Raw genomic sequence first — 19,199 nt, 5'->3', positions numbered from 1 at the left:
CTCACAGGGCCCCCGACCACCCCTTTCCCTGAAGACCCCACCACCCAGCTCCGCCCGCAGACCTGCTGAGGGCTCAGGCCTTCCGGCATGGGGCCCAGCTCCGGGGCCGGGGGCTTGATGTCCGTAACGCTGACCTCCAGGAGCCCCATGTCCTCCTCCTCCGAGTCACCTGGAAAGTCAGACGGGCTGGTAACACATGCGAAGGGAGGATAACATACCCTGCTCGGCCCCCAGGAGTTGGGAACCACCCTGGGCCAGGGTCCCAGGGCCACAGAGGGTCACTCACTGATGCGCTCTGCTAGAGTCATCTAGCCAGAAATAAAGGGGAGCCAGCAATGGGACACAAAGCAGCACGCCTCGGGGCTCCAGCTCTCAGCAGAGTCTCTGCCAGAAGTCACCGTCCCCGCTCAGACCCGCCCGCTTCTGGCCCGGCGAAAGCCAGGCCGCCTATGTCTCCATCACTAGGCACTAAAAATAGTTTTCTTCTGGATGCCCAAAAGGGGGAAGAAAGTAAGCCCCAAGAAGAACGGGGGCTATTTAGCTGTGTTTTCGTGTTTTCATCTTCTCATCAAAAAAAAAAAAAAAAAAAGATGCAGATAGACCCAAAGGAAGAAAGTTCAACTAGACAGTGCAGACACGAGTGGGGGCAGCTCTCAGACAGAGTGCAGGAGACAGAGCCTCGGGCAGAGAGAAAGAGGGAGGTCAGGCAGAGTGCAGGGATCTGGCCTTGAACAGCTCTGCCCCCACAAGAGAGACACAGGAAGAGGGAGACGGGACCCTAGCTGCTCTGGCTCTGAAACCCAGTGGTGGTGGCCGTGGGCAGCAGGGCACTGTGGGGAAGCTGGGAAGAAGGAGGTGGCAGTGACCCCTGAGCCGGGAGCCGAGGGAGCAGGGACACCCAGGCAGGCCCTTACCTGAACAGGAGACAGAAGAGGAGGAGGAGGAGGGACAGCAGACCACAGTGTGGGGGTGGGGGTGGTGAAGGCCCTCCTGCCTGGCCCACATGGTACCCCGGGCATCACTCCGCACCCACCCCAGCCGCCGGCCCCGCGGCTTCCTCTTCCCCCATGCGCCACTGGGTAACATTCTTGGCCAGTGATCCGAGCCCTGCTGTGGCTATTAATAACGCCTCTGGTGGGAGGGTCACTTTAGGCAAGGCTCTGGGCTGGCGGGCAGGGTGGGGAGGGCTTACGGAGAGCCTGCTGGCAGCCTGGCCACACTGGGGGTGGGGACGGTGACCAGGAACAGCTCCCGGCCTACCAGCCTGTCCACCCTGTCCTTCCTCCAGGCTACTCCACCAAGTCTAGAAGGGCTCCTCGGCCTGTCCCCTCCCTCGTCGGGGGCCAGGGCTTCCCCAAGGGTTCAGTGCTGCATCAAGGGCATGCAATGGTGGGGTTGAACCCCTTTCACAGATGAAGAACCGGTCCCTCTGAGAGGGGAAGAACTATGCAAGGTTGTGTGGCCAGGAGGCCGTGAAGCGGGGATCTGAACCCACGCCGGCGAGACACTGTCCTAGCACCAAACCCCTCCACTCAGTGACTGCCCACCGAGAATGACATCTGCCACATCGGAGCTGGGAGCTCTTTCCATGCACCGCCTTGGTCATTCTCACCATGGCCCCCGAGACACATGCCACAGTAGCCCCATTGTACAGATGAGAAAACAGAGGCACAGGGAAGGGAAAGCGTGTAACTTTTCAAGGGGGCACAGAGTCTCAAAGTTCTCCCTGGCTTGAATATCTGTGCTGGCCTGGCTCTCCATCTCTCACCCCCCACCCCTCACTCCAGCCACATGGAGCCTCTGCTGTCCCTTTCACGCCTGTGTGTCCCCAGAAGAGTCACTGAACCTCTCTGTGCCTGTCTGCTCATCTCCACACGGGAAACAGGGCAGTCCTGCGAACTGTCTGGTGTCTATAAGGATTAAGCAAGGAACTGTAAGGATCGTCAGACAGCACCCAGCACACGGTAAATACGCGATAAATGTTGACAATTGCGAAAATCCTTTCTCTTCTTTTTTTTTTTTTTTTTTCTTTTGGTGCTGAAACCCAGGAACAAACCAAACAAAATCATTTCTTGAATGTCTCCTACTGCCCTGCTCCAGGGCCTTTGCACACACTGGCTCCTCCACCCAGAGCACCGGTTCCCTGCCCCATTCCCCACCCCCTGACTGAACTGGCTCTCATCCTCCTCCTGCTCCCGCCCCCCCCCCCAATGCTCATTTGCACTGCGCTCCTCTATGCTCCCGCCTGGGCTCCCCCCTCCTTGTCAGCCTCTGTGGTCACTTCCTGTTCATATGCCTGCCCCCCACTGAGCCAGGAACTCCCCGAGGAAATGCTGCCTCATTCATCTTGGTGGCCCTGTACCCAGCACGGGGTGCAGCACTTAGGGGGTGTTCAAGAAATACTGGCTGGTGGACAGATGGGTGATGGGCAAACGAAGGAAAGACCAGGGGTGCTCAAAGATGAGGCCAGGTAAGCCGAACAGCATGGGAGGCAGGAGGCCAAGACTGCCAGGACAGAGACCAAAGGCAGGGAGGCTGAAAGGAGAGGCCCCACCTCCCCCAAAAATAGGTGGGTCATACCTGCCAGAGGGTGGGAAACTGGCTGGGACCAGCTGGGATAATTGGGGGTCAGTCCCGGACCCTTTCGACCAGAGGATCCCAGGCCCCAATTGGCTTCGCCCACCCCTCCCTGCAGTCACAGAGCTGAGCCCTGAGCTTCCTGCCAGCCAGGCCCACGGCGCCTCACCGAGAACGTCTTTCCTGTGCAGAAAGGACACTTTGCGCATGACGGCAATCCTCGTCTTCTCCAGCCCGTCCTTGGTCCCGCTCTTGGCAGCCTTCATGAGCTGGGTCATCTGAGCAAAGGCAGAGGGGCTCATCAGAGAAGCTGAGGGATGCCCCAGGATGCCTGCCAAGGGCCACCAGCCCCACCCAGGCCTCCCAGCCGGAGCTGCACACATCAAGACCCCCGGGCCCATTCACTTCCAGGGAGGTGGCAGCAGAGGTCAAGAGGGACAGCCAGGCAGTGGCACCTGAGACACCCCGGGACAAGGTGAGAAGGGGCATTCGTGCCTGGGGGATCACCCTGGAGGAACCCTCTTAATCGGCAAGAAGAGGTTTTACCCCGATTGTCCCCCTTTGGGGAAAAATTCAAGGCCTGGAGTGCCACGCCTGGGTTCAGATCCCAGCTGTACCTCTCGGGACAAGTCACGTAACCTCACTGAGCCTCAGTTTCCTTACTGAGATGTGCCAGGGTCTGTGAGGACTAACAGACGGGGTCTGGGGAAGCATGCTGAACCATAAAATGACCTGTACGTGAATCCACACCCCCATCCCATCTGTCAAACCCAAGTGACGGAGCCCTCCCTTGCCCCCCAAACAGCCAAGTTTCTTACTGAGCCGAGGCCCGGGAAGGCGGGGGAAGGCTGAAGCGGCCACAGAGCCAAGCGCAGCTTCCCCTGTGCAAGGAGGGACCGAGGAGGGACCCGCGGACACCATGCAGCAAGCTAAGCAGGATGGGAGGCGTGCCCAGGAGGGGGAAGCCGGCCCCCCGAGCGCTGGGGGAGCACAGGGCCTGCACACGGAGCTGCTGTCCCCTATGTCATTCCTGCAGCCGCTCAGCCCCCAGCCCCCAGCCCTGCCATCCTCCCCGACAGAACTTCCCCTGCCAGAACTTCCTACAATGATGGACATGCCCGCTAGGGGTCCACCAGCCACAAGTAACTCCTGGTACAACTGAGGACCCAAAGTCCTGATTATAGTTCACTGTAATGATTTAAATTTCAAGAGCCATGTGGCTGTCATAATGGCCAGTGCTGTTCTGGGAAAACTCTCTCCTCCCTGAAGCTCTCTGCTGAAGGGGGGTAGCACGCCTCTGGGAGGGCTCCGGTCTCTGCTCTCACTATCACCTTCCTCCAAACAAGCCCCTATCCCCGCTCCCCGCACTCCTTGGGCCTCAGTCTTGCAAAAAAACCACTGGGTGCTGGGCTGAGGCACAGGGTGGTGGCTTTTCAGGAACAATGCTGACTTTCTGGAAACAACCAGCCGGGGGAAGGGGAAGTCCCCCGGGGGCCTCCCTACATCTAAACAGCACAATCCTTCAGCAGTGATTCCTGGCCTCTTGGGGTGGGGTGGGGGGGTCACAAGCCCCAGATTAGAAACCTGTGCTCTGAGCCCAGTTCCTTCCTGGCAGAAAGCCAAGGCAGGGAGCTGCCCTACAAACTCTCAAAACGGTCTTCTCTCAGCATTTTCCTGTGCAAAAAAGAGCAAAAACTGAACACCCGGAAGCTGTCCCCGAGTCAACCTGCGGCCTCCGCCCATCTTCACAGTGCAGGGGCCAGGCCGGGGGTCCACGTCCGGGGTCACGGCCCGGGCGAGAACCCCAGTGGTAGACTCTGCCCTTCACGTGCCCCCTGCTCCTCTCCCGGCCTTGTTGGCCTTCAGAGAAGTGAAGCCTGCCCCCCTCAGGTCACAGACCCCCCCTCATGGCGCGTCTATACAAGGGCCCTGCAAACGATAAAGTGTCTGTCCCCCTCCTCCTGGGAGGTCTTGGGTTTGGACAGAACGGGCAGTGGCCCAGGATGGAGACCACTCACTTCGGAGCTCACAGACCCAGGTTTGAATCCCAGCTCTGCCGTGGCCCGGCGCTGTGACTACCAGCCAGCTGATTCACTCGCCAGCCTCACTGACGCCAAATGACAGCAGTAAGTCAGCAGCCTCCCCGGGGGCCCTGGGGACAAAACAGTCAAGTGCACAAATAATAGGGGTCACCACCCACCGAACACAAGCACAGCACAGAGCACTTTACAGATCTGAGCTCACCTAATCCTTCCTTCCATCCAGCCTGGGGGCTGGTATAGTTAATGCCCCCATTTCACAGGTGAGGAAACCAAGGCTCAGAGAGGTCAAGAGGCCTGCCCAGGATCACATAGAGAGGAAGTGGTGGGACTGGGATTCAAAGCCAGGCCTGCAGGCCTCCAAAGCCCATAGGAAGTGCTCGATTAAGGGAGGATCCTGCTGTCGATGTCATCAGGATCCACAAGTCCGAGTGCCATCTGAGAAGGCGGCGCTGTGATGTCTGCTACAGACTTCCTTAGCCTGGATCTCTCTGAACAGCTCAGAGGGACAGGAACATCCAGCATCGCTCACTCATGCTCACATTTGTCAGAGCGGAACCCTCAGCCACCCGCCAGAGTTATCACTTTGCAGATTCCTGGGCCGTGGCCCAGACCTCCAGCATCAGCATCTCTGGGGATGGAGCTCAGGAGTCGGCATGCTCCAAAGCGCTGCTGGTGATGCCGAGGGCCCTAGGGCACGCGGATCCACCCAGGGATTCTGCAGACCACTAAGGGTTCGCTCAGAGAGAGAGGCGAGAATGTGGAGAAGTGCGCTCCAGTCCCGGCACAGACACGAGACGTGGCCAGGCTCCCGTGCCGGGGCAGGCACCAGGCGCTCAGGCCCCCCTCTGCAAGGCCTCAGCCGGGACGCGGGGGACAGACAGACAGTACCTTACAGTCGTACTTGTGCTTCAACGCCTGCATGTCTCTCCCCCCGGCTCTTAAAGCCAAGATGTCTCTCTTAGTCCTGGCGCATCTCTCCTTTAGCCTAGTCAGGTCTGGAGAAAGCTGGAGCCCCCAAGCGGCCAGGCAGAGGAGAGCAGGTGCGAGGAGGAGGCGGGACAGGAGGAGACAAACAGGACAACAGAGGAGAAAGGAGACCAGGTGAGGCAGGATGGGGGGCATGGGGAGGGCTCCCACCCCAACATGTAGGCAGCGGGGGCGGGGTCCTGGCTGCTGGGAGTCCAGGAGAGGACCAACCAGGGAAGGGGGACAGCACTTGGAAGACAAGGACTGCGTCTCAGGCATCCCCCCATCCCAGGGGCCAGCGTGGGGCTGGTGACATAGGAGGTTCTCAGCAAGTCTGTGAGACGGATGGGTGGCAGGGGGATGGATGGGCAGGATGGGTGGGTGGGCAAATGCATAGGAAGATGGGTGAATGTAGAGAGGGATGGTTGGACAGGCAGATGGACAACAGACAGAAGGATGGGTGGATGGATGGATGGACGGACAGACAGATAAATGGACAGGTGAGCAAATGGATAAACTTAGTTGGATGACCGCAGAGCTGTGTAAGTGGATGGGCAGGTGAACTGTAAGATGAATGAATAAAAACACAGCGGGACTGGTGGGTGGATGGAAGCAATGCCGTGCTGGTAAATATTTAACAAATGCCTCTCCAGGAGAAAGAGCCCTGCTTTGTAGTATTTCCATGGTGGGAACACTCCTACCATGGCAAATTTCACACTACCAGTGTGACCGCACTGAAAGCAGAGTTGGGAAGAGTGTACAGTTGGTTCCTAGATCTTGTGAGCTAGGAAGAGCCAGCTCTGGCACACCACTGGAGGAAGGAATGGGTTAATAGAGGGAGGCGGGAGGGAGGGACAGAGGGAGCGCAGGCAGACAACTGGATGGAAGGATGGGTGGCAGACTAGCTTACATACTATCCGGGAAAACGGATGGATGGAGAGACACACAGATAGACATTCAAGTGCGTGAACCATGGGAGCAATAGTGATATTTGGTAAAGCATACAGAAAACCAAGACATACAGAAAACCATGCTCCAGAAGCATGAACTCTGGAGGCAAGCAGGCCTACATGCAAATCACCACCCCCTGGCTCAGTAGCTGGAAAAGTATCTTTACCTCTCGGAGGGACACCTTCCTCACTGGTCAAGTGGCCAGGATAATAACTACTTCACAGAGTTACTGAGAAGATTAAATGGGCAATACACGTAGAGCCCAGGACTTAGTAAGTGCCCAAAAAATGGAAGCTGTTATTACACTACCTTACAAATTATAAATGCTCAGTATTTGTTGAATGGATGGATAGTTGTTCAGACGGATGGATGGATGGATGGATGGATGGATGGATGGATGGATACTTGGGTAGATGGATACTTGGATGGATGGATGGATGGATGGATGGATGGATGGATGGATGGATACTTGGATGGATGGACAGATGGGTGGATGGATGGACGGATACCTGCATAGATGGACAGATGGATGGATACTTGGATAGATGGTTACATGGATGGATGGACAGATGGATGGACGGATGAACGGATCCATGCATGCTTGGACAGAAAGATGATATATTTTGTTTCAGATCAGATGTGATATTAAGTTGGAGCTCTACCACTTACTAGCTATGTGACCTTAACCTTATCATTCCGCCTCTCTAAATTTTTGTCTTAGGTTCTCCGATCAACAAAATGAGACTTTTAATGCAAATAATACCGACCACTCTAGGGTGTTAGGAAAACCATATGAACTGCTTTGTAAACTGTACCACGCTAAGCGGATGTTCACTCCTGTTAATGCAAAGAAAGAGCAGCACAGGGATCCTTCTGAGAATTACTCAGACTCCCCAAAACTGGAGAGTTGGGGTTTCTACTGAGTCCTGTTTCATCTGTAAATTGACAATAAAATCACAGAGGCCCTGGCTTTGCCCTGTCCCTCTGCCTCTCTCAGGATTAGAAGAACCAGGACCAGAGGTCAACTGCAGCCCTCAGCCACATCCAAGCAGGGGAGTGAGCAAGGCTGAGGTCAGAGCTGGCGTTTCTGCCTGGTGCCCTGGCCAGCTGGATCATGGTAACCTCAATTATGAAGAGGTCACAGTCAGAAAGAGGAAAAGTTCAAGGCAGCCCATTCCACAAATGGAAAAGAAAAAAAAAAAAATCCCACTGACCATGGGTTGTAACCAGCAGATACTTATTAACATAACGGGATCAGGCCCCTGCTTACATCGAGGTCAGGTGCTTCCGAGGAGGTCCCTCTGCAGACCCCTCAGTCACTTTCTTTGGCAAAAAGCACCTGCTGAGGGCTGGCCTTCCAAGACCCCTGAAGGAGGGACTACACTAGTTCTCTTGCAGCTAGACGGGAAGCCAGGCCCCCCGGTCAGACTCCAAGGACAGGGTCTCCGCTGCCCTATGTCCCACAGCACACACAAGACACAGCCAAGCAACGGTGGCCCCACCATGCAGCCACCGCAGTGCCAGGCACAGGAGCAGCTCAGGAGGGCAGAGCACAGCGGACAAGGCTCAGCAGGGTCTCCAGGGCAGAGGCGGGCGTCACAGGAAAGCTCCCCCCCGCCCCATCTCCCTGGGAGCCTGTTGTTCAGGGAACAGGCAGGCCTTGGCCCATGGCCAGAGAAAACGTCCTCGTGGTTGGAAATTCCAAGAGCCCTGCCGCATGGTTTGCCTGCTGAGGAAGGGTCCGAAGCCCCTAGCTGGAGGGTCTGCAGGACAAGAGCTAACGGGCAGCCCCCAGAGACTCCTCCCCTGGGGCCCAGCCATGGTGAGGGCCAGCCCCACATTTCTCTCTGTGGCCCCTTGCATCCCCTGGGGGCCAGAGCGCTGGTTAAAAAGCAGATGGCCGGCCCGACCCAAACCCTGAACCAGAGTCCCTGGGGGTGAGGCCCTGGCGTCTATGAGTTTCATCAGCTACCCTCGTGATCCCGATGCCTACGCAGGTCTGAGGACCAGCCCTGGGGAGCCCAAATTCAGCATCTCCCTGCCTCGTGCCCCCTGAGAAATGTCTGTGGTTCCCTCCTGGTTCCCAGCAGGAAGGCAAGGGGCTGGCAAAGCCGCCTCGGGGGTATTAGGAGGGATGGGACTGCCAGAGGCTGAGAACAAGGGCGGGTCTAGGCCTCGAGCACCTCCTATTCAGAGAATCCTGAACCAAGCCGAGGGGCATGAGTCCTGCCCTCATCTCAGGGGGGTCCCGGGCCCATGTGGCTTCATAGCCAGAGCCCTTCCTCCCCTACAGCAGTGTACGCCGCCCCTTCCCAGGACAGAAGAGACACAGGACTATTCCCGGGCTTTCTCCTGGGCCATTACTCCAGCCTGGGACACCTTTCCCAGTCCTTCTGCTTCTGCGCCAGAGAAGCCCCCGTCTGACTCGTCTTACTAGATCCCACCCGGGTCAGGCATGTGGCCGTAGAGGCTTGGGCTCGTGTTTGCAGAAAGGCATTTGGGGCTTCATTTTTGACAAATTGCTTCATATCTGGTATCTCCTCCTACACCATCATGGTTGGCCAATCGGGTTGGGTCTTCCTGTTCCTGTGCACCCCTGCCCACACCCTCAGAAATGACCGGGCACACAGCAGCTATCATAGATGCTTAATTTTATCCCAGCAAGACATCAAGGCCATTTTCCGTAGCCCAGCCTATGGAGCCCCAGCCACAAGACTGGGTTCAAGAGAGATGTGCTCAACTCCCGGGCCTCTGGGGGACTTGGGAAGCCCCTCCTGGGCTGAGGAAAGTCTATCTGAAGACCATAAGTGTGGGTTCTGCTCTGGCCAGTGTCCCCCCTCCAAAGAGTATCCCCAAACTCAGAAAGGGACAGGAGGCACTAGGCAAGACTCGGAGGTGCCCATAACCCCAGCCTTGTCCTGGGGCCCCTACCCTCTTCCTGTACCACCTTTGGGTGTCTGCCTGTCTCTGTCTTTTCAAAAGGAGGCCGATGGGACCCAGTCACCTCTGGTGGGGCAGGGCCTGCCTCTAAGAAGCTGTTCCCATTAAACCCCAAATCACAGCATGGATAGAATCTGCTTTCTAGTGGCTTCCATAGAACAAATGGGAGGCGCAGCCTGTCTTAGAAGGAAGCAGACGACCCATCCTCCACTCAGCTTCCATGGCTTGGAAACCAGCAGAAGGAACCTTGTTCCAGAAACCGATGCACGGATGGCATTTTAAAAGACCTTGGAAAGAGGCCTTCTGGGCAACTGTGTCTTCACCACGGCAGCTCCCCACTTTGCTCACTTCCCCAGGGCAGAGGACTGTATGGGTCCAGGACTGGTCTCAGAACACGTCCTGTAGGGCAGGGAGGCCTACCTGACTTGATCTAAGTGCCAACTCTAATCGGTTGGCTGGGCTGCCCGAAGGCTGACTCTGCAGCCAGATCTGAGCCTGCCAGCATCATGGTCCCTTACCGGGTCCGCCATGGGAATGGGGCGGGGGAGCCCCTGGGCCAGGTATGAACCTCGCCCATTCCAGGCTGACGGCTCTCCATGGTCAAACAGCAATGCTGGTGGATCAGTTCCTATTTTGGGGACACCTGGGCCACCTCCTCTCTCACTATACACTCCTGGGGGTCACTAATAGGATACAAGTCGGAGGCCTGGCCCTCAGCACCCACCTTACCCAACCCCCAGGGGGTCGCAGTGCCCTGGCTGGGGTGACAGATGCCCGCCCCCTTACCTTGGGCTGGAAGGACACGCGGTGCTTGGCGGGCTCTGCCTCGGGCTTGGTCTCCTCCCCCGAGTCCTCGCTATAGCTCTCGAACTCGCTGGAGCTCCAGCCTAGGTCCTCCGCCTCCCTGGGCCCCCCGTCCCGGTGCACATCCTCGTAGAGCAGGTTCCTCTCCACCCCTGCAGGCCAAGGGACAGGGTGGTGAGCGGAGGCCCCCGTGCCAAGCCCACCAGACCCAATTTCTGACCCAGGCAGGCGGGTGGGGGATGGGAGGTGGTCACGGTTGGGCCCTGGGGCTCCACCTCCACGTCCTCGTCCATAAAACAGAAATGATGACCACACAACATCCACCTGGTAAGTGAGGAGGACACGAAAAAATGTGTAAAGGTGTGAGAAATGTGCGGGGCCCTCAAAAGTCTCCTTAATCCCCACCCAGTACTCCTCAGGATCGCTCTTCTGGGATCTGAGCGCTCATCCTGGGCCTCTGGGAATGTTTTCGTGGGAAACAGAAGACCTAGAACCAAGCCCTGACTCAGGCCCTCAGCTCTGGCCCCAGCATCCTCGGGGGCAAAACAGAAACTGTCAGAAGCATTAAATGAGTGGGGGACCCCTCACCCCAAATCTTGAGTTTCCCATGTGCGTTCAGGATGGTCCAGTAGGGGGCGCGCCTGGCCCAGCATTTAGGAGGGTTCCCCCCCAGTCTTCCAAAGCCCCACCGGGGAAGTGGAGGACAAAGAGCTGAGAGTCTACTGGTCAGGAGGGACAGGACCCCCAGGGCTGGGGCACGCCCGCAGTCCCTGTCACATCCAGAGTGAGAGGCCGCTTCGAGGCAGAGGTGGAAAAGCCGCTGCCCAGGTAGGCCCAGCTCTACCCCAGAGACCTTGGGCCTCACTCCCATCTCTCTGGGCTGCATTTCCTCGCCTGTCACCTGAAGGACTGAACTGCAAGCCCCACAAAAGTGAGGCCAGACCCCAAAAAGTGCACGAGTTGAACATGCTTTAGTCCATGCACAAGAAACACGGCACGAGGGTTAAAAAAATCTGCTCAGAACAGGGACCTCTCTGCACGATGATGACAGTAATAAGCCAAAAGGTCTCTCTCTCTCTTTCTCTTTAAAAATAGGAACTGAGGGGCACCTGGGTGGCACAGCGGTTAAGCGTCTGCCTTCGGCTCAGGGCGTGATCCCGGCGTTATGGGATCGAGCCCCGCATCAGGCTCCTCCGCTATGAGCCTGCTTCTTCCTCTCCCACTCCCCCTGCTTGTGTTCCCTCTCTCGCTGGCTGTCTCTACCCTGTCGAATAAATAAATAAAATCTTTAAAAAAAAAATAAAAAATAAAAATACAAACTGAAAGCTCCAGCGAAGAGCCTAGCACATGACGGGCGCTCGCAAAGAGTAGCTGGTCCTTCCTCACAGGGGCTCTGGGCGGGCCTGGGTGTCATCCCACTGACCCAGGGCCCCCACCTCCACCCTACACGAGAGCCAGGGAGTGGGGGGTTCTGGGAGACTGTCACCCAAAGAACAAACAGACACACTGAGGCTTAGCTGGGGGCTCGGGTCTCAGGATGAGGAGGGAGCATAAGGTTATTTTTAAGCAAAAGATAATAATGACTAACGTCTCCAGGGACTGGAGCAGCTGGTGACCAGGCTGTGACCTTTACAAGGCTGGGCTGACTGTCTTATTACTACAGTGGAGGCCCCGTGACCCGTGAGCAAAGGGGCAGAGCCCAGTTCTTGGGGCTCCCTCTGAGGAAGAGCCCAGACAGCATCTCGAATGCCTGCCTCCCCACACTTCCAGGAGCCCCAGCCTCCCCCCCACCGACACCTTCAGTCTCCCACTTTCACGTCTCCCACTGGATTCTCCAGCAGCCCTCAGGTCGGCAGGTGCGAGTAATCACCTCCTCGTTAGGAAGACGAGAGAACAGGGGCCTGGAGAAGCCATGTGGCTTGTGCAGGGTCAGACAGAGCAGGGAGAAGGGGCTGCAGACACCTAGGCCAGGCTCCCTCCATTCACACACTGCCTTCCGCGGAGGCCTGCCAACCCCACCAACTCCTGGACTCATTTGGAAAGACTCTCTCCAGGGGTGCCTGGGTGGCTCCGCTGGTTAAGCAACTGACTCTTGGCTTTGGCTCAGGTCATGATCTCAGAGTCCTGAGATCAAGCCCCAGGTCAGGCTCCGCACTCAGCGCGGAGTCTGCTTGTCCCTCTCCCTCCCCCCTGCCCTCCCCACCTTGCTTGCACGAGCACTCGCTCACTCACGCTCTCTCTCTCTAAAATGAAAGAAAGAAAGAAGGAAGGAAGGAAGGAAGGAAGGAAGGAAGGAAGGAAGGAAGGAAGGAAGGCTCTCCCCAGTGGAGAAAGTGTCACCAGATCCCTGAGCCTGGGCCAAATCCTCAGCCTTCAGGGGCCTCACAAGCAGTCCTGGTTCCCACCCTCTACTTCCTGGAGCCTCGGGCTTCACTCATAGCTTCTCTTTCCAAAGCACGGACCGCCCACCACCGGCTCAGTGTCTGTGCCTGTTATCTCATGGCGTCCTCACAAGCCCAGGGTGTGGCCATTACTGCCCCAACGGTACCGATGTATTAGACTGAGGTCCGGACAGATGAAGCCGAAATGCTCTGTTGTGACATCCCCCAAAGCAACGGAATGATACTGTGATTTTACGTGAAGAAGCCGAGGCCCAAAGGCGCAGAGCTCTGTGCCCTTGCCAATGGCAGAACTGGGATCCGAAGCCAGGCCTAGATGCATGGCCGGCTCCTTGGCTCTTAACCTCCTCTCTGAGCGCCCACGGAGCCCCCATCAGTCCGTGCGGGTCAGTGCTGGGCCCCGGCAGGTGTAATGCCAACAGCACCAGTGTTGCTTGGGCAGTATACTCACTGAGGGCCCTCCACAGCCTCCTGGGACTCGACCCTCCCACAGCCCTGAGGGTGGGGGCCCTGGGATGGGTGTCCTGGTCCTCGGTTTGAAGGCTCAGAGCTGACACCCTGGGTACCTCCTTTTAACCACATTAGGGACAACTGCAGGATGGCATCTCAGTGTTCAGTGAAGACTGGGACCAAGTGATGAGTGGCTTGATTTGATTCAGGTGGGAAAAGAGCTCAATGGGGCAAAAAGTGGACTCCAAGCCACTCAGACCTCTGAGATCTGGGACCTTCCGACAAGACCCCCATGCCTCCCAACAGTGTACCCTTTCCCCTCCTCTGCCTGGATTCAAGGGAGCAACAAGCAGGGATGCTCCAAGCACCTCCGGGACTTGCTAAAGGGATGGACATGTCATCAGCCCACCTGTCCCTCTTCCTGGGACACAAGTCAGGAGTGTGGCTCTGAGGGCCCTGGGGCATTGTCATGTTGTCTGCGTGTCTCTCCCATTGGACGTGCACAGCCCAAGGGCAGTGATGGCCACCCCATCAGACTAGAAGCTCCTCAGAAACAGGCTGTGTGATCTGCAGCTGGTGGCTTAACCTCTCTGATGCCACCGTCACCTGGAGCCGTAAACCCTGCCCTGCAGACCTCAAGGGGTTGACTGAAGAGTGGAAGCAAATATGTGTCATCTGTCGTAGGATGCCACCCAAACCCTCCTGGGGTAGGGGACAGAGCAGCAGACTTGGAGTCACAATAACCAGGCTCAAATCCCAGCTCTGCCTCCAGTTTCCTTGTCTGTACAGTGGGGCCGTGATACCCCAGATCAAAGTTTCTAAGTACATTCCAGCAAACAAAGCATGAAGAGTAGGGGGCCTAATGGGTTCAGGCAAAGATGGGCTCTCACTGTGAACAGTTACCAGCCATGCCTCCTCCCTGGGTCCCCGTGATGGTCTCTCCCGCTCGGTGACTATACCGAAGGGGCAGCTCAGGCACATTTACCTCCACCCCACCCTGCTTCCCCTCTACCGCCACAATCTCCCCGCCTCCCGGGCCCAGCGCAGGGCGCAGGCTTTTCCCAATCCTCTCTGTGCCAGCGGTCTGGTTTAACAAGCTGTCTTTTTCCCCAGCAGCTCCGGGGAGCCCGGGCTACCTCTCCGTTCTCCCGAGGCAGGAAATGGAGGCTTGGGGAGGTGAAATGACTGGCTCGGGCCCCCGCATCCAGGTGGTCCCCGCATCCAGGGGTCCCGGCAGCTAGGAGTCCCCGCCCAGCCTCTGCCTGGCCGGGCCTGGCCACGCCCCCAGACGGCTCCAGCAGCTCCCAGGACGCCGCTGGTGGTTGGCGAAAGCCGTAAGGAGGGGCCTGGCCGGTGGGGCGGGACGGCGAAATAGAGGGAGACCCTCCCCAGGCCCCGCCCCCACCCCCCGCCGGGCCCCCGAAGGCCGCAGGGAAACGCGGAGGAGGCTTACCGGGTTGATGGGCATCCAGGTTCTCGCACGGCACGTCGTCGTAAATCACATCTTCTTCCAGGGCGGGGAAAGTGAACCGGTCGACTGGGAGCGAAGGGAGAGGACAGGAGCGCTAAGGCGGCGGTGGCGCCCGGGCGGAGGCGGCTGCCAGGCCGACAGCAGGACTGCACCAGCTGGCAGCTCCCTCCCGCCGCCCCGCAGCCTGACTGCTCGGCCAGCAGCCCGCGGCCCGGCCCCTCGGGAGCCCCTGCAGGCGGCTCTCCCAGGACTCGCTTCCGCTGCTTCTCCCCGCCCCCCGCCCCAGCCCTGCAAGGCATCCTCCCAGTGAGGACGGCAGACCCCCCACCTGCCTCCCTGCCGCACACAGGCCTGCCCATCTGGCGGACGCCACAGCTGCTCCGGGCACCTGCGGGGAGCGTGAAGCTGACCCAGCACCTGTGCCCTGGGGCCTGGGAGCATCCTCAGTGGCCCAAACCCTCAGGACTACCCAAAAGGAGCTACCTCCCACCCAGAGGTGGACCAGACAAAGCAGCCCTACTGAGTACAGGGAATAGGGGAGAGTGGGATTAAGGAAAGGCCCCCCAAAACGCAGCCATCAGGGTCCTGACTGGTGAAAAATTCAGCAAATGAACACATCCCTCTGCCAACATTTTGTTGGGGGGGCAATGAGCAGGGCAGGGCGCCCACTCTGCCCCCCATTAGCAGCTACCAGGATGCGCAAATTAAGGAGGACTCCCCTCAAAACCGTGTCCCCAAGCTCTGCCCTCTTTAGGGGTGTGCCCCCAAACAGAGCTAGGGTTTGGAAAGCTGGTCCCCACCCTTATGGAAGCCTGTCTTCACCCCACAGGCCTTCTGAGAAGACAAGGGACCAGAAGGGCTCTGAAATCCCCACCGCAGTCCCAGGGCCCCTGGAGCCCTGTCAAGCCTCACCCTCAACCCTCTCTTCCACCCCCATACAGATTCTGCCCCCCACATGGCTCTGAGACCCGCTCACCTCTCTCCAGGTCCCTAGTTCTGACCATTGTCCTCCCTCTCCTGGACAGCCTCCTCACTGCGCTGCAGCCCACCCCGCCTCGTCTTATAGCTTCACCCCCACCCCACCACATCTCTGGCTCTCATAGTTCCCCTTTGCCTTCGGAAAAGCATGGCTGGGAGGCCCAGAAGGAGCTGGGGGACACGGCAGCCTCGCCTTGCCCCATTGACCCCTGGGTGCTATCCTCCCGCACACCACGGCTGTGGCCTCCCAGGGTTCTGGATGTCCCCTCTCTCCCCAGGGGCTGGGGTTCAGGCTCCTGCACAGGCGGCCCCTGCCTGGATGCTCTTCTCCTGACCCCTGCTCCCTCCTCTCTGCCTTCAGGACTCAGGGGTTCCCCTCACTCCCACATCCCCCTCCTGGCACCTGGCCCCCTGCAGGGGAACTGCCTGCCTATGTGGCGGGTTCTGCTTCCAGAGGGCCCTCATCTTGGGCACCAGGGCCCCCCACTGCCAGCCCATCTGCCCCGCTGGAGGAGCTTCTGAGTATCGGAGGAACAGAGAAACGGCCAAATGCGTGATCAACTCCTGGACCACGGCTCCCATCAGGCCACAAACGGGGGGGGGGGGGGGGCAACTCCCAAGCATAGGCTGCGGCCGGTCCACCTCCGAGCTGCCACCAAGCCCACAGCAGCCCATGCAGCTGTCTGGGCCTGAAGAAGGGGCTCTGAGGTTACCCCGGTGCCACGCTCCTGGGCTAAGACGGGGTCGGGGGGGTCACTTACTCCGGCGGGAGCTCTTCCGCTTCCAGCTGGAGCGCCGGACCCCGGAGAGAGCAGCATCCGCAGCATCCCCGTTGCTCACCACTGGGGGCGCCCTGCAGGCCAAGAAACAGGGTCAGTGAGCCAGCAGGAGCAGGGATGGTGCTGCTGAGCAGGGAGGGACAGGACAGCGGGGCAGGGCACGTGAGGCACAAGGCGGGCAGGAGCCCAGGAGCTACTTGTCCCGAAAGCCGTGAGTCGGAAGAGCTGGGGAGGCCACGGCTAGGCTGGCCTTGAACAAGCCCCTTCCCCTCTGAGTCTCCCCATCTTTAGAAGGCACCGTAAGACCACAGTGATGAGGCTCAGGGGCCTTCCCTACAAGGGCGCCTGTCCTTCTTCCAGGGCAGATTCAGTGGGCTCTCCATCTCCCATTCTCCCACATGCAAAATGGGGGCGAGGGGTGGGGGACCCCTGCCTCCTGTGTGGAACAAGGTCATGCAAAGCTTCACTAGGACCAGACATGGGCAGCAGAGCTTCACCCCCACACACACACGGGAGGACGGGCTGGACCTACAGGCCCACCTCCCCGCAGCCCAGACGCAAAAGGAGAACTTAGAGGAGGCTCACACCAGCTCCACCAAGCGGACCAGTGAATTATCTCCAGCGCCATCGCGCAGACATTGTGCACCCAGACAGGATGTGACAAGAGGGCGTCTCTCCTCCGCATCCCTATAACCCCACACCCACAACCCCAGTCTGATCATGGGAAGAGCGCCAGACAAACCCAGACATTCTCCAAACCCCGGCTGTTACTCCCCAACACTCCCAAGATCATGCGAAGCAAGCGAAGGCTGCAAAACTGTCACGGATCGGGCTAAACAAACGATCCCAGAACAGAAAAGGGTGTAAGAAGAGAAACTGGTGGAATCCGGAGAAAGCCTGGAGCTCAGGGAACGGTAGTGTGCCCAGCCTGCCTTCTCAGTTTTGAGAAACGCTCTGTGGTCACGTAAGATGTGAACCACAGGGAAAACCAGCTGTTGGGTATACAGAACTCCTGACAACTTTTCCGCCCATCTAAAACTATTCCAGAATGAATGTTGATGTTTTTTTTTTTAAGTCCAGCCTCAAAAAACCAAAGGTCACAGCTGCCAATGCAGAGGGGAGACACCTGTCATGGTCCAAGACAGCAACAGCAGCCGCTGCTGCCAAGAATTCCCTGGAACTTCCCAGCACCCGAGCCCCGGGAGGAGGGGAAAGGCACACACCAGGAAGGTGCAGGGAGCAGGGAGGGAGGAGGAGGGGGGAGCACCTCCCATGAGCAGCCGAGACAGCGGGGATCCTGCATTCTCCCCACCCGCAGGCACCGGGCCGAGGAACCTGCCCAAGGTCACACTGCCAGAGTGGCAGAACCAGACCGAGGAGCCAGCCTCCCCGGCCCCAGGGTGGCCTCTTCCAAGCGCAGCTCAGGTGGACGATGGACAAGTTCTGTCTGTGCCGTCCCCTGGGCCACGTGGGGCTACCGTGCAGTTGGAATGTGACGTGTGGAAGTTAATTACTGGAACTCATGGGACTAAAGAACTTCATTTTGAGTTTTGTGTCACCTGAAGTCATTTAGTTTTCAAGAGCCACCTAGGGCTAGTGGCCACGTACAGGACAGACGGGTCTAGGTGCCCCACACCACTGGAGAAGCAAATCTCTGCTCACGTTTTCCTGCCGGAAGTCAGCAGTGTCACCCTGGGGGGAGGGAGATGGCATATTTCAGTCCCGCCCGGGGTAACACTTTGCCGACTAGAGGTAGGGCGGGGCTAGGCCAGGAGGGCATGCTGGGCTGAAGGGAGGCCCCTGAGCTCCCATCCCTAACAGCGGCTTCCTGGGCCCCCCCATCACCGCAAGCCACAGACATCTTGAAGGTGCTGAACGCAGCCACTCAGACAGAACCAAGCCACTGCAGCCCAAGTCGACATGAGCTTGGCAGTTGGGTTGGAAAGGGTCCGAACCACAGGCTCTCTTTGTTCTCATAGGTCACCCATGACGATCGGGGACCATCACAAAGCACGCGTTGCCTGCTGCCTGTTCTGCTTCGTATTCTCAGCTTTCGCTTCCCAGGAACACACACGAGGCAGGTACTGTTTTCCTCCCGCAGATGGAGGACCAGACCCACAAAGGCTCAGTTCTGCGGAGCCAGAGTCACCCACTCGGCGCATCAGAAGGAGCTGGGACCGACGGCCCAGCCTGCCTACCGACAGTTTGTCTTCCTGCAGCCAGACCACTTGGCAGGAGGGAAGGAGCACTTAAACATTCAACTACATCCTGTATTTGCCCTGTCATAAGGTCACTAAACCTCGCTTGACTATTCAGACATCCTTCTTTGGAAAGGGAAGGAGAGAAATAGTACTGAGCGTACACAAGTTCGAGTCTCTGTCCACGAGAAATCCTAACCAGCCAGCCCCAAGGCTGCAGTGCGTTCAACCAGAGAACACCCGAGAAGGCCCTGGGTAAACTCTGAAGGTGACATCAAGAGGCAGTGGGTATTTTTGGGTGAGGTCAGGCAGCTTTAGAAGGATCTGGAAATAATTTATGACGTACTAAAAGCCGGGAGTGGCTGAAATACGAGCCTCCGGGCTAAGCATCACCAAAACACTGTGAAGTTAATTTTTAAATTTTATTTAAGTAATTTAAATAGCCACATGTGGCTAATGGCCACCGTAAGAGGACAGTGTAGATTCAAGCCACCCACACAATTAGAGAAGCTAGTCTGGGTCCTGGGCTGGGGAGTGGGGACCTTACAGCATACAGAAATCACCCTCATGCCCCCACCGCCTCCATGGCTGAGGCAAACAGAGACTGGGAGCCCCAAGGGCGGGAAAGGGCCAGTGCCAATGGG

General features: G+C 58.1%; 2 protein-coding genes across 17 annotated transcripts in view; one reads left to right on the top strand and one right to left on the bottom strand.

Moving 5' to 3' along the window:
- ARHGEF10L (Rho guanine nucleotide exchange factor 10 like) overlaps nt 1-19,199 on the bottom strand; it is a 159,752-nt gene that overhangs the window by 72,705 nt on the left and 67,848 nt on the right. For 7 of the 15 annotated variants that reach the window (XM_057305145.1, XM_057305148.1, XM_048221709.2 and 4 more), the window contains exons 5-9: nt 16,340-16,431; nt 14,583-14,666; nt 10,263-10,432; nt 2,747-2,855; nt 63-169 (exon numbers count right to left, since the gene is read on the bottom strand). In XM_057305145.1, the coding sequence (XP_057161128.1) occupies nt 63-169; nt 2,747-2,855; nt 10,263-10,432; nt 14,583-14,666; nt 16,340-16,431 (562 nt within the window). Of the gene's footprint in view, nt 1-62; nt 170-914; nt 1,477-2,746; nt 2,856-5,507; nt 5,625-10,262; nt 10,433-14,582; nt 14,667-16,339; nt 16,432-19,199 lie in introns of those variants that run through there. The other 8 variants (XM_057305143.1, XM_044391492.3, XM_057305144.1 and 5 more) reach the window with 3 other exon arrangements.
- LOC113270441 (uncharacterized) lies at nt 2,307-11,824 on the top strand. Of its 2 annotated transcripts, XM_044391493.3 has the most exons (5): nt 2,307-2,470; nt 2,769-3,052; nt 3,383-4,703; nt 5,604-5,720; nt 7,258-11,824. In XM_044391493.3, the coding sequence occupies exon 5, from the start codon at nt 7,329-7,331 to the stop codon at nt 8,475-8,477; it is 1,149 nt and encodes a 382-aa protein (XP_044247428.1). In that variant the 5' UTR covers nt 2,307-2,470; nt 2,769-3,052; nt 3,383-4,703; nt 5,604-5,720; nt 7,258-7,328; the 3' UTR covers nt 8,478-11,824. The 2 variants fall into 2 exon arrangements, with proteins under 2 accessions (XP_044247428.1, XP_026375507.1); XM_026519722.4 differs by lacking the exons at nt 2,307-2,470; nt 3,383-4,703 and having other exon boundaries at nt 2,855-3,052; nt 7,258-11,560.

Source organism: Ursus arctos, unplaced genomic scaffold (genome assembly GCF_023065955.2).
Source record: "Ursus arctos isolate Adak ecotype North America unplaced genomic scaffold, UrsArc2.0 scaffold_32, whole genome shotgun sequence".
In the NCBI taxonomy this organism is placed as follows: domain Eukaryota; kingdom Metazoa; phylum Chordata; class Mammalia; order Carnivora; family Ursidae; genus Ursus; species Ursus arctos.
The sequence above is the reverse complement of the archived record's forward strand: the minus strand, read 5'-3'. Positions and strand labels throughout refer to the sequence as shown.

What these genes read in the sequence shown, in the direction of transcription:
- LOC113270441 (XM_044391493.3), top strand. Translation starts at nt 7,329, where the DNA reads ATGAACTGCTTTGTAAACTGTACCACGCTAAGCGGATGTTCACTCCTG.